Source organism: Peromyscus maniculatus, chromosome 4 (assembly GCF_049852395.1).
Source record: "Peromyscus maniculatus bairdii isolate BWxNUB_F1_BW_parent chromosome 4, HU_Pman_BW_mat_3.1, whole genome shotgun sequence".
Lineage (NCBI taxonomy): Eukaryota > Metazoa > Chordata > Mammalia > Rodentia > Cricetidae > Peromyscus > Peromyscus maniculatus.
In genome coordinates, this window is record NC_134855.1 from 13,298,241 (window position 1) to 13,310,876 (window position 12,636).

Genomic DNA, 12,636 nt, shown 5'->3' on the forward strand with positions numbered 1-12,636 from the left:
TGTCATCACTACCCACAGCACACACGCACACTGCATCTAGTACTGTGGGTCAGCTGCGGTGATCACTGGTACATGGAGAAGAGCTTGGGTTCTATGCAAACACACCACTGTATACAAGGATTTGAGAAGCTGAGAATTTCAGCGTCCGAAAGGAGTCTATCATCAATCTGCAGATCCTGAGCTATGACTGTATACGTCAGACTTCACACTGTGCCTGCCCAGAGAGAATGTGCAAGCATCTGGCAATTCTCTTTAGCCTCTTCTGTAGACTTCAAAGGGGACCAACACTCCTCACTTGAGGCCTCTGTGCCTGAGGAACCCTGGCCTTTCCCGTACCCACTATTCCTCTTTCTCACCTTGGAAGCCCTTGCCCCTAGGAGGTCCCTCACAGACCCCACCGCTGGCTCTCTCGCACACCTCGTTGGTCTCCTGGCCTCTGCTGGGACCCCGCTTGACTTCAGGGGCTGGAGGCTGGAAGAGCTGGTTGTTCAGGCCCAGCCTCTCTGAGGAGGCTTGGTGGTAGAGGGAGCCATTATGCTGCATGAAGCCCAGCAGCCTGGCACCGTCCAGCTCCTGGCCCTCAGTGCTCTCTGTGCTCTCGGAGGCGGGCTCGGAGAAGCTGTAATAGACAGGCTGCAGGTGGTGCATGTGTGGTGGCTGGAGCAACGTGTACTCAAAGGTGATGGAAGGGCTTTTGCCGTTCTGGTTCCACACCTGGGGAAGGAGAAGAAGTGAGACCTGGCTCCTTTCCTAGCCCCTACCTAGTACCAAAAGCCTCTTGAGACAAAAGCAGCCCTGGTTACAGCCGAGTCTTTCCCAGGGAATCACATTTGATCTAAGAATGCAGCCTCATTCAAATGTCCTAGGGCAGCTGTGCCCAGAGACTGTGAATGAGGCGCACCAAAAGGAGCAGAGGGCAGGTCCCCTTGAGAACAGGGAATAGGGGACATGCTGGGACATACCGCATGTTACTGCCATCACAAACCAGAAATCCGAAAAGCACTGGTGTCCCTGCATCTACCCAGGACTCCTAGGGTAGCTGATGAGGTACTAAAATCCAGACCATGCGTCCATTCAAGACAGCATTGAAGGATCAGCTGGTCGTGGAGCTTTTGGGGAAATAGTCAAGGCCTTTTCAGAGACCACAAGCCAGTGGGACCTCTCCCCGAGGCAGACTTCAAAGCCTTGGATCTGGAGGCCGGCAGGAGTAGATTTGGCAGTGGGACCGGCTGCTCCCGGGGCCACAGCTCCGAACCACTAGTGAGCGCTGGAGCTCCAGCGCTGCCTGGCTAAAGCACACCGCACACCAGGGCCCTGGGAGGGTGGCACCGAGCAAACCACGGAAAGCTAAGCAGTGCCAAGATAAGCCATTGCAGGACGCCAGGGGGAGAATGGCCACCACTGGGATGACATCTCAAGGGTGCCTGGGGACAGGAGCAGGGACTGCGGAAGGCACGCCATTGGAGCAAGACAACAGAGAGAGCCAGCATCGTTTCAAGCTAACCAGATGGCTGCAGGTGTGGTCAAGAAACTCTGATGCCTAAAGCTTCAGGGCAGAAAGGGTGAAGAGGGGGAATCCAGGTCAACTTCTCACCCTGCTGGGTCTGCTGCACCCGATGAGTCAGGCTGCGTCAGTAGGACCCCACCACAAAGAGAGATCTGGGTCAAGATGCTTTAAATGGTGAAATCTCAATTGTCCTGAATGCTCTGGGACTGGGAAGGGACTGTTCTTCCCTCAGCAGTTAATGCTGTCTTAGGAGAGATGGTGTGAAAAGCCTCCCTTCCTAACCTTGTCTTTCCTCTGGGCCTTGACTGGTCTCTCCCGGGCACCAGACCAAAGGGTCTGGTAAAGTCATCTCCACCCACTAGGGAAGTCCTAGAGAATAGACTGTTGCTCCTGGGCCTTCGGGACCAGCACAGCCCTCTAGGAGTATTCTTACTCTCTGGAATAACATGCTGGCCTGCTAACAGGGAGGGTAGAGTGAGTGAGGCCCACACAGTGCAGATGCGAGAGGAGAGATTTGAGGGCAGGCAATTCCCTGGGTGACCACTTCTCCTGGAAAGCCCAGAACATTCTGCTCACTCAGGGGTGGCCAAGTGACGCCAATGTCATTTAGAGGGACAGTGTGGGACACTCTCACATGACAGGGCTGGTGGCAAGATGTGGTGGCAGGCTCTGGACTCCCCCAGCAGCTGTAGATATGAGAAGGCCCTGAATTAATAAAGGTGAGCAGCAAAAAACAGTGGCAGAGGCTGGCAGGATGGCTCGGTAGGTAAGTGTACTCGCTGTGGACCTGAGGACATGAGTTAAAACCCCCAACACCCATGTGAGAGCCAAGCACTTCCGTACCACCGCTGAAGAACGGAGAGAGGCAGACCCCGGAGCTCGCTCGCCACCCAGCCTAGCGGAAGGAATGAGCTTCAGGTTCAGTGAGAACCTGTCTCAAGAGAACGCGACGGATGAAGAGGCCACCTGAAGTCTCCCTGTGACCTTCCAGTGCATTCATGCCCCCTTCTCTCTCTGTCTCTCTGTCTCTGTCTCTCTGTCTCTGTCTCTCTGTCTCTCTGTCTCTCTCTCTCTCACACACACACACACACCAATCACAAGGCAGAGTCAGTATCTCAGTGACAGTCAGTAAGAGTGACAAGACTCAGAGACATCACTAACAGAAGACAGAACACTGAACTCATACCTTGGGAATGGACAAATGGGCCAAAAAGACCCTTCTTAATTGGTACCGGCCAAGCTAGAGGAGGAGGCAGAAGTAGCTGTCCGGGCAAGGTGATGAACCTTGCCTCCATTTCTTGAACCAGTTTCTAGACTCAGAATCCACTGAACAAGGGAGGGACCCACAGTTCTCTAAAAAGCCGACCGCTGTCTACTCACTCAACTGTAGCCTGGAGAGAAGGCTGGACATGCTGGAGGCAGGTCTGAGTTATCACTGTTGACTGTGGACCCTGACCACCATTGATTGATGTCCTCATTGCAAACATTTGGATGAGTAATGACCAGAGGGGTGGCCTAGGTCTGGCTAGTAGTATGTCTATTGGGCCCCTCATCCTCAAGTGTGTAAGTGATGGTCACAGCCCTCTATTGACGGTGCTAAGTGCACACACCTGACATATCCAAGCGAGCAAATCTGAGATAGCATTGCTTCCTGGGTACCACAAATGTCAGTGCCATGCATCGTGACCTCAAGGACAAAGGAGTAGGAAACATCGCCCACATTCAGCCCCATCGCTCATGGTGCCCTGACAGTACTAAAATGACTTCAGTGACTTGTCATCAGAGTAGAACTGAGTGCTGTAAGCTCAACCAGGCAGTTACCCTTACTGAGCCTTGTGACAGGTGTGGTGACTTTCCTAGAGCAAATTAACATGGCCTTAGGTTGAGCATATTTGGCCCAGATGTGGTAAATAGTCTCCTTCTATTCCTCCAAGAGCAGGTTCCATCTCCCTGGGTGAATCATAGCAAATGTACACAGCTGTGATCCGGTCACTGTGTAATAAAACAGCAGGACATTGTGCTGGTACTACAGCTTGCAGCCTCTACCATGAGCAGGAAGTCTTGGAATGACTCATTCCATATCCAGTAACATCAGTCTAGTCTACACAGCAGGTAAGTTAAAATGTTGCCTATGCTTTGTGGAACACAGCAGAGAAGGTTCTATGCAGACCCAGCTGGGGTGCAAACGGCCTGCCCTTGGGCAGTAGTAGCAGCAGGGATGCCTGTGTGGGTGGGCTGTGAAAGAAGTCGTGGAATTTCTGCATGTCCCAGAGCTGTCTCCAGGACAACAAGGAGGCAGACAAATGGACCCTGCCCAGGCAGACCTGCCTTCAATATTCTGCAACTTACAGGTGAGTAACTACACAACCCCCTCCAGGTTCTGTGCCTACAATGTGAGGCTATAGAGCTCACTGTGGTGGGATCTAGAAGTCCAGAAGACAACTGGCAGGTCTCAGAGAATGCCAGAACTGCTCATGGTGATGGCCCTGATTTCAGGGATAATCATTCTGTGTATCCATGGATCTGGGGTGAGAAGCTACAGTAGCTTTCATTTCCTGATGCTAGCTGTGAAAAAAAAACACTAGCCACAGAACAGGTCCCAACCCTGCCCTGCCAGCTGCTCACAGCACTGAGAATCCAGGGGAGGCAGGGGCCACAAGCTACGAAAACATTGCAGTACCATTGGAGGCAATATGGACCTGAGGGACATAAAGACCCATCTGAAACATGGGCAGTGGGTCCACCACCTCTCCTTAGCTTCCCATGAGGTTCCCAATGGTCACAGAATGGGCTGACACAGAACAGTGGTACTGATTGAATGAATGAATGAAAAGATGAATGAGAGAGAGGAAGCAAGTGAATGGATAGATGAATTAATGAATCAATGGAAAATGAAGTTAATGAACTAAAACCTGAGTGAATAAATAAATGAGAAAGTGACCAGTGAATAGATGAATGAACAAGCCCTCCCCACCCCTGACACACACTACCACCACCCTAGACTGCAACAATACTGCTGTGTGTGTTCAGGGCACTCAAGCCCCAACCTATAGCTGGGTTCTGGAAAGCCAGTGCCCACAACCCTTACTGTCCCCAAAGCCTGTGGCACACGCACCATGACATTCAGGCCCTGGTTGGTGGGTCCCTGTGCCACAATGTACTCAATGCCAGTCTCATAGACATCCATGGGCCGGCGGTACTTGACCACTGTACCAGCAATGTTGAAGTTCTTGGGGCTGTCCACCTTGTAGTTGCCATTGAAGAAGTAGAAGCCAGCTTCATCTGCGAGAGCTGAAAGAGTAAAAATCACTGAGTCACATGGGCCAGACCGGCTGAGCAGGAAGGAGAGAGACACAGGGCGGAGCCAGCATACAGGTTCCAAGAATGGTGGCCAGCCTTGCCTTCCCTCTCCAAAATGACCCAAAGACAGGAAATTCAATGTCACAGGGAATCAGACAGACACTGTGCCTGGGGCCAGCATGTGGCCCTGGCCAGTGAGGGCCTAAGAGACACAAACACACTTTCCTATCAGTCTAAAACAAACAACCACAGGCCAGTCTGGGTGGTTGGAAGAGCCAACAGGGAAGGCTGGCCCTGCCCTTCTGGCTGCCTCACATGGGCCAAAGGGATTGCAAGGTAATGAGCTAGCACCATAGCCAAGCAGCCAGTCTGGACCAGGAGGGTCTGTAGCCGTGAACAACAGGTACCAGCCAGATACTAGACTAGACAGAACAACCTGACGTGACCCTGGTTGTGGTACCAGCTCCAGCTCCCCCAGCTGAGGAAGGGGCCTCAGTGCCTCATCCAGGGCCCACAGTGAGTGACACTGTAGCCTGGCCTGGCTGGTGTGGAGTGCTGTCCAGAAGGGTTTTCCTGGGACCACCCTAAGATGACCAGCTCTGCCCTTCTTATTAGAAACAATGGCAAAGAGTCGTCTGACTTCACTGTTACCCAATTAATCTGTCATTCCTGCTGGGCTTAACACCTACTGGGGACCCAATCAGGCAAGAGCAGAGTTTGGACACAGCTATCACCATTTCCCTTGGGCAGGTATGACTGGATACTTTGAGGACTTGGCTGGAGGCAATTGAAAGCCAGGATCAGAAAGGAATATGCCCATGGCACCCCAACAGCCCATCTCCCAGCTGCCCAGGGCCAAATACCAGCCTGGAAGCTGGCCTTTCCGGAAGCTATGGGGACTAAGCAAAGGTCCTCTGAGCCTCCAGGGCTGGGGAAGAAAGGGAGGAGGCAGTCTCAGCACTGGGGGACATTTTGTCTTCCAGAGGGTGTCCTTAAAGCCGGTTCCAGGAACTGGCCCGCCAGAGGAGCGAGTGCCGTTTCCAAAGGCCCTGATGCAATCCAAGCAGAGGAGCCGGGGCAATTAATTTATTATCAGACAGACGCAACAAGCAGGACGTGTCTGAAAAATACCCTTAACGTAATAACGTCAGAACATAGCGTCAAGTCCAAGTCCGGCTGGGGCCTGGTTGTCCCGGCTCAGCTTCCAGCTCTGCGCCCAGGGCTCAGCTCAAGGCCCACATCCAAAACCTGTTTCCTGACAGCGAGGACCTTCCTTCCTGCGGCTTTCCCAGCCCTTGGTATTTCCAGTGTCTGCTTCAAGAATGAGAGCTTTGCAGCCAGCTCGGAGAACACAACGTCTCCCGGCCTCCCTGCAGCCCTAGTAAGCTAGCAGACAGCAGAGCCACCGGCCTGGCTGGAGGCCCGGCTCTCCATGCTCAATCCACAGATGTCCCCAGCAGTGTAGGCCTGGGGCCAGCCATGTGCAAACTTGCTGGGGTTGGGCCTTCAAATGCTCTGGGAGCCTGGCAGGGGACAGGAGAGTCTGGTGCTGGGCTCAAACTGACGATCTTCAGTACACACCCTCCTCTTTCCTACATCCCTAGAGTAGAGCTCTGCCACGCTCAACAACCTGAGGTGTGGGATGGGAAGTCAGGTGGGCGATGGGACATGGTATCAAGACTGAGTTCATTTTGGAGAGCTGCTCCTTAATCTAGCCTAGGCCCTGGGTCTGTCCCACACAGGGCAGAGCCAAGGGCAGAATGACTCATAGGCATTGGTACCTGCCCATATGGAGCTTCCACCATGTCAGCTCTCCAGCTTCTACCCATCCAAAGACTGTCATCAAGATGGGGCCTCATCACTGGGTAATATCTCCAGGATGTCCAAGGTAGCCATTTCTACTCTAGAGAGCCACCTCCTGCAGGAAGCTGGACATGGTCAGCATGGCATCACAGATAGACCTGTGACCAAATCCTTCCTCAGCAGCTCATGACCTTGGACTTGCCACCCACCTCTCAGCTCTGTGACTCATCCTTGAATAGACCCTACTTCTGGCTCCCTGGATTCTACCTGGGCCAGGTTCTCTAGTGATGGGGAGCTCACTGCCCGATGTCAAACCCTGTCTCTTGTTCAGCACCTCTAAGGACAGGGGGTGAAGTCAGCATCCTCTTCCCCAACAGTTAGGTACATCTCTGGCTTCCACAGCTGTGCCCTGTTACCTGACTTACCCCACTTCTCAAAATATAGATCCAAGTTCAGGTGCCCTTCTCCATCCATAGACACACATACCCCAGTTCCACCTACGTACCCAGCACGTCTGCTGACTTCTTCCTCTCCACAATCTGGATGTCTCGGGCACCAGCTGGGATATGGGTCACCAAAGAGTAACCTGGAGAATAGGAGCATCTGTGAGAAAAGCCAGGGAAGGCAGGACACAGAAGGGACTGCCATTTGTCCCCTGAAAAGCCACTCCTGGGTGTCAATGCCATCTCTGAGCTCCAGATAGGAAAGGGGCACCTGCCTAGAGGTTGTCCCAGATGTGCGTGTGTGATTTCACCTAGTCCTGTTGAACGGTTCATGTTGTCCAGGAAGCTGACCCTCTTCCAGGGCCCTTGCCCAAGTACACACACCCTTTCCCATCAAGAACATTGGCCTGCCCCAGCCCCCCCACAAGGGACACAGTGGACTACAGGAACTTTAACCATGCTGAAGCCCACAGATTCAGGTCATGCCCTGCTTTATCACTTGAGAGACCTTGGTCTTAGTTTTCTCATCTAGTCCAGAAACATCAACACCAGCACTATGTTGACACATGGTATTCTCAATTTCCATCTTATCAGAACATCTTGCTGATGGCCAAGGCTTGACGCCTCCACACAAAGAGAGCGGATGTCGACTCTTCAAATCGAAACTGACCACCCTACAAGGGCTACTGTCTACATGCCTGGACTGTGAGAGGTACTGCCTGTCATTTCAGACCCCACCACCCAGGCCTTGGCATAGTGGGGAGAGAGCCACAGACAATTCCAAACACAACAGGGAGCAGGAACTGGGGCAGGGGAAAAAAAGAGCCACTAGCTGCTAGTGGAGAGGGCTCTGGCAGGAAAGAGTTAATAATAACAGAGTCATCTCCTAGGAAAAGAGAGGGGTCTCCGGGGAGGGTTTGGTAGAGTTGGTGTTTCTGTCCCGAATTCTCTGTAGAAGGCAGCAGGGTCCACACTCAAGCCATCGATGGCCAGATGTTCCTGCCTTGTCCCTGACCCCGCCCTCACCTTACAGGTCCCTGAAGAGCCTGCCCTGACTGTGTCTCGCATTGGGCTCCTTGAGAAGCGGGGGTGAGGGGCTCTGATCTGTAGTGCTGAGCTATTTGTGTGGTGCCCACTGCCCCATTGCATCTGACGGAGGGCAAACTGTCCATGTGGTTGGTGTCTCTGGACAGAAAGCAGGGAAGAGATTCTGATAGCATGGCCATAAGACAAAATACTGATTGAGGCTTCAAGACCGGGAAATGGTCCCTTTGCTGAGACATGCTCTCTCTGTGTGAAACCCTGGCTGGTCTAGAATTTGCTATGTAGATCAAGGTGGCTTCAAACTCACAGAGATCCTCCTGCCTCTGCCTCTCAAGCGCTGGGATTAAAGGCGTGCATCACCACAGCTGGCTTTAATTTTCAAACTAGCAAGTGGTTCACAAAACTCCTTGATCTCGACTCCCATGAGCTTCAGGACATGGCCTGGTCTTGAGCATGGTTAGGGAGCACAGATCTTCCCGGGCAGATATGTCGCTCTGCAGCTAGGACCCAGGGCCTGCTGCCCAGGGTGAGACCCAAGGCCTTAGAAGCTCAGGTCACCTTAACCCTCTGCTCTCACTGCAGCCTTCGGCAACAGTAGCAGCCACTGCCGTAACAGCAGCGTCCCCAGATGTGGATGAGTTAGTGCTGGCCAGACCTGGCTCTGTGCCTGGTTGGGAAACACTCGGCGGAATCAGAGGGATCGTCTCACTTCAGCCCCAACCTGCCCAGAGGGGGCATCACCAAGAGCTCAGGCCCTGTCTGGTGGGCCTTGCTATAGCGTGTGGTATCTGACACGAAGGAGAGGCACTGCCTGACCTCTGACCTCTGACCCCTGACTCTAGCTCCACCTTGAATCCAGCGGAAAGTTGTGCAGGCAGGTGCGTGGAAGAAGGGAGGGACAAGCAAACAGACCAGCTTTGCCTCACCCCACCTTTGGCAGGCCTCCAAAGAAAGAGCCTCTGCCCACCACACGAGAGAGACACAGCAGTGCTTCATTCTCGGTGGCTTCCTGCGGGGACTCTTGGAGCCCACACTGATTCTGTGATCACCTCTCCTGTGAGGGCAAGCAAGATTTCTTGGCTTTCTGGGCCCTCCGGCGGTCTCAGTAGGACTCCCTTGCCTCCCTAGGAGAACTGGAGCCTTCAAATCCCACACTGGGCCTCGGTTTCCCCATCTGCTAAGTGGATTTCAAGTCGCCTCCCTTCCTCTATAATAACTTAGTTTGACTCCACACACAGTTCTTGGGACACAGCAATGCATTTGGTTGAGCATTGGCTGTCACAAGTGATGGATGAAGGTCTGTCTCATGCACGGATCCCAAACACGAGGGTCAGGCCAGTGCCAGACGCAAACACAAGGTCATTAAACACAGCACGAGAGAGGGGAGTCTCAGGATGAGCCCAGAATCCAGTGTGTCCAGAGTCAAGTCTCACACACTCTAAGACTAATGTCTCAGTTTCCCCATTCAGCCTTCCCTGAAGACTGCCTCACAGGCCAAATGTGATCCCCATGCTGTGTCCTCTGGTGTTCAGATAATGTGAAGGGCCCTTTTTATTGCCAGTCAGAAGGAGTCTTACACCTCTGCTTGGGCCTGGGTGGAGAAGGAGAGGACCTACGATAGGAAGCAGCTGATCCTGGACACCTACCTGGCAGGTGAGATGGATGGACACGCCCACCCAGCCACACCCGCCCTTACCAAGATGATTGTTGCCCTTTCGGTAGTTTCCTGTCACGTGGGTGCAGCTGCTCCCGTCCCCCTGGCAGACGCCGCACTTGTCCAGTGTGTGGGTGGAGAAGAGCACTCCGTCACAGCCAATGGGCTGCAAGAAGCAAGGAGAGAGGCTGCTGAGGCGCTGTGGCTGGCACAGGGGCGCCACCGCCTCTGGCAGGCAGGTGGCCAGCACAGTGAGGACGGCCATACTTTTGGTACAATGTTTAACAACCTCACATTTTCCAGACACGCAAACCCCTCTCAGGTCAGTGAGCTTGCAGGAAGTGCCATCGCGGGCGGGCACCATGAGCTGCCTCTGGCCATCCACAGTGGTGCAGTGCAGATCGCAGGGCTTACTGGAGATGTGGACGTAGTCATCTGGGGGATGAGGCAGAGAGTCTCAGGGGAGAGGGTGCTGGATTCACCCCACCCCACCCCCCGCCTCCTCCTACTGACATAGCACCCTTCCCATTACAAAAATGGGGAAACTGAGGCTTGAAAGGAAGGGACCTGACAAAGTGTGGGTAGCAGAAATGAAGTGAGCCCAGTCCAAGCTCTGAGCTCCAAATTCTGCCTCCTTGTGAGAGGGCGTCACACCTGAGATCCACAGAAGGGTTTCCCGTGGCAGGGGGACTGGACACCTCAGCACTTCCACAGGGTGGAGGAAGAAGAATATAGCTCATTTACACCGTGCCCAAACAATCTGTTTCTTCTCCCATGGGGAGAGGGGGTGAGAACAGTGGGCACGGAACAGCAAGCATGTCCACGGTCCCATGAGACCTTGACCAGTCCCCATTTGGGGTTGTCTGGGCTGGTTCCTGTCTAAGCCCTGGGGACAGTGGGAGAGTCCTGATCTCAGAGGGCAGCCCTGCAGGAAACTGAGCTCTATAATCTGTTACCGGTGATGTCATGGGGGAGGGAGGGACCAGACCTCCAGGCCCCCTTCTCGAGAAGTGGGATCTGCTCCAAGCTCTGTAGATGACCACCACAGCCTTCAGCAAGACCTGGCTCTAGGCCTTAGTTTCCCCATATGCCCACCCATAGGGCTTATTCCTGAGGCTCAGGTACCCACCCGGGTAGAGAGGCTTCCATTGGTATGCCCGGCCATCATACACACGGGAGTTAAAGGAGACACACTGCTCTTCACGGAAGCTCCTCCCATCCGGTGGACACTCCTGGAAGAAGAAGGCACAGAAGCTCCAGGAGGAGCTGAGCAGGAAGTGGCTACAGCCAGATGACCCTTGGGGGCCATAGTCCATGTTGTCCCTGCTCCAGCCTCCATTCCCTTCACTTTCAACTACTCAGAAGGGCCAGTGACGATCCTTCCAATACCGCTGGGTATGAGCCTTCCTAATACCCTGGATATCACCCTGAACTTTTCAGCCATACTGTGGAATAGATGGGACACTGGTGGCTCTGCCCATACCCCCATCCTCTGGCAGACTCTGTCAGCACGTGTATATCTGCACACATGTACACACATGTGCACAAAGTGCCTGCAACTAATCCAGTGCACTTGATAGCTACGCATAGGGACTGAATCAGAAGGAGGGGACTCTATAAGAAGAACCTTGGGGGTACAGGAGGCAATTGCCCATGGTGGAGCTGGAGTCCAAGCTAGGTTAGTGTCTGCCTCCTTCAGGAGCTCCCGAATGTCCACCAAATCCTGACTCCATGACTGGCTGTGGCCGCTAACTTCCCTTCAGCTCTCACACCCCACATGGGCACTCACAAAGACAGACTTCCAACAGCTCAGATGAACAAGCCAAGTAAGACTGGCAGAGCTGGCACCTCCACCACCACACCCTGGTGGCTCTTAGATAGGCAGCCAGGTTTCAGACACACTTTGGTCCCACAGAGAGTGCTCCTCAGAGCCCAGGGGCAGAATCAATGCCTCCTCCCAAGCCTCTGCCACCTTGGTGTCCAGCCAAGGCTAATGAAACAGTGCACACAGGCGCACCTAAGAGCTGAGGTGAGAAGCCCGGGGTGGCTGCCCGGCAAGATTGCTTCATAGGGATGGCTGGTGTGGCTTTCCCGGTGTGCAAATGTCCAAGGCAGATTGGACTGTGGTGGGAAACCCCAGCTTCTGAAGCTGCACTTAGATTTCCAGGATCAGGTGGGAACCCAAGCCATCCTACCACATCCAACATGCAGGGAACAGAACATGCAGCATCTGAGGCAGGAAGGGCTTGGTGTGAGCCTGGGCATCAACCAGCCTACGTGGGACTCTCCCTGGGAGGATAGTGTCAGCAACAGGATGCCCGTGGTCTAGGGGCAAGACTAAGACCTCGGAGCTTTGGGCATCTGTCCTCACCTGCACTCTGCAGAGCTGGTACCGTTTGGATGTGCCCACACAGGTCCTGTTCCCTGCTCCTGGAACAGACTTCCTCCTGGTGGGAAAACGTGGTACCAAGCCAGGGTTGGAGTGATAGCTATGGGTCCTGACACCTGTTCTGTCATGCATGAATTAGCTTCCAGTAGCTTCCCAGACTCCTAGGATAACATCTGATTCTCCTCTATATTCCCAGCACCAGCAACAGAGCTGTACTGTACAGAACTGTGCTGAGTAACAACCAAGTTTGCTGAGGCCTGTGCGAACATGCAAACACATGTGGTATCATGTATGCCCAGAAACATGAGCTGGCTTCATCATGCTTCCCCCAATGATGCCACAGATGAGGAAATTGATGCTCAGAGATTAAGTGCCCTGTCCAAGGTCACAAAGCTTAGAAGTAGCAGAGATAAGACTCAAACCCAGGTACCTCTGAGAGCAAAGGCTCTTAATAACTTGCCTGTGCTCTTCCCTGCTTCTGTAGCTCATGCTTCAG

General features: G+C 53.6%; 1 protein-coding gene across 6 annotated transcripts in view; it reads right to left on the bottom strand.

Annotated features, from left to right (window-relative positions):
* Adamtsl2 (ADAMTS like 2) overlaps positions 1–12,636 on the bottom strand; it is a 32,745-nt gene that overhangs the window by 16,915 nt on the left and 3,194 nt on the right. For all 6 annotated transcript variants that reach the window (XM_042275066.2, XM_042275067.2, XM_042275065.2 and 3 more), the window contains exons 4-10: positions 12,123–12,198; positions 10,881–10,983; positions 10,041–10,186; positions 9,794–9,917; positions 7,116–7,196; positions 4,623–4,798; positions 357–714 (exon numbers count right to left, since the gene is read on the bottom strand). In XM_042275066.2, the coding sequence (XP_042131000.1) occupies positions 357–714; positions 4,623–4,798; positions 7,116–7,196; positions 9,794–9,917; positions 10,041–10,186; positions 10,881–10,983; positions 12,123–12,198 (1,064 nt within the window). The remainder of the gene's footprint in view (positions 1–356; positions 715–4,622; positions 4,799–7,115; positions 7,197–9,793; positions 9,918–10,040; positions 10,187–10,880; positions 10,984–12,122; positions 12,199–12,636) is intronic.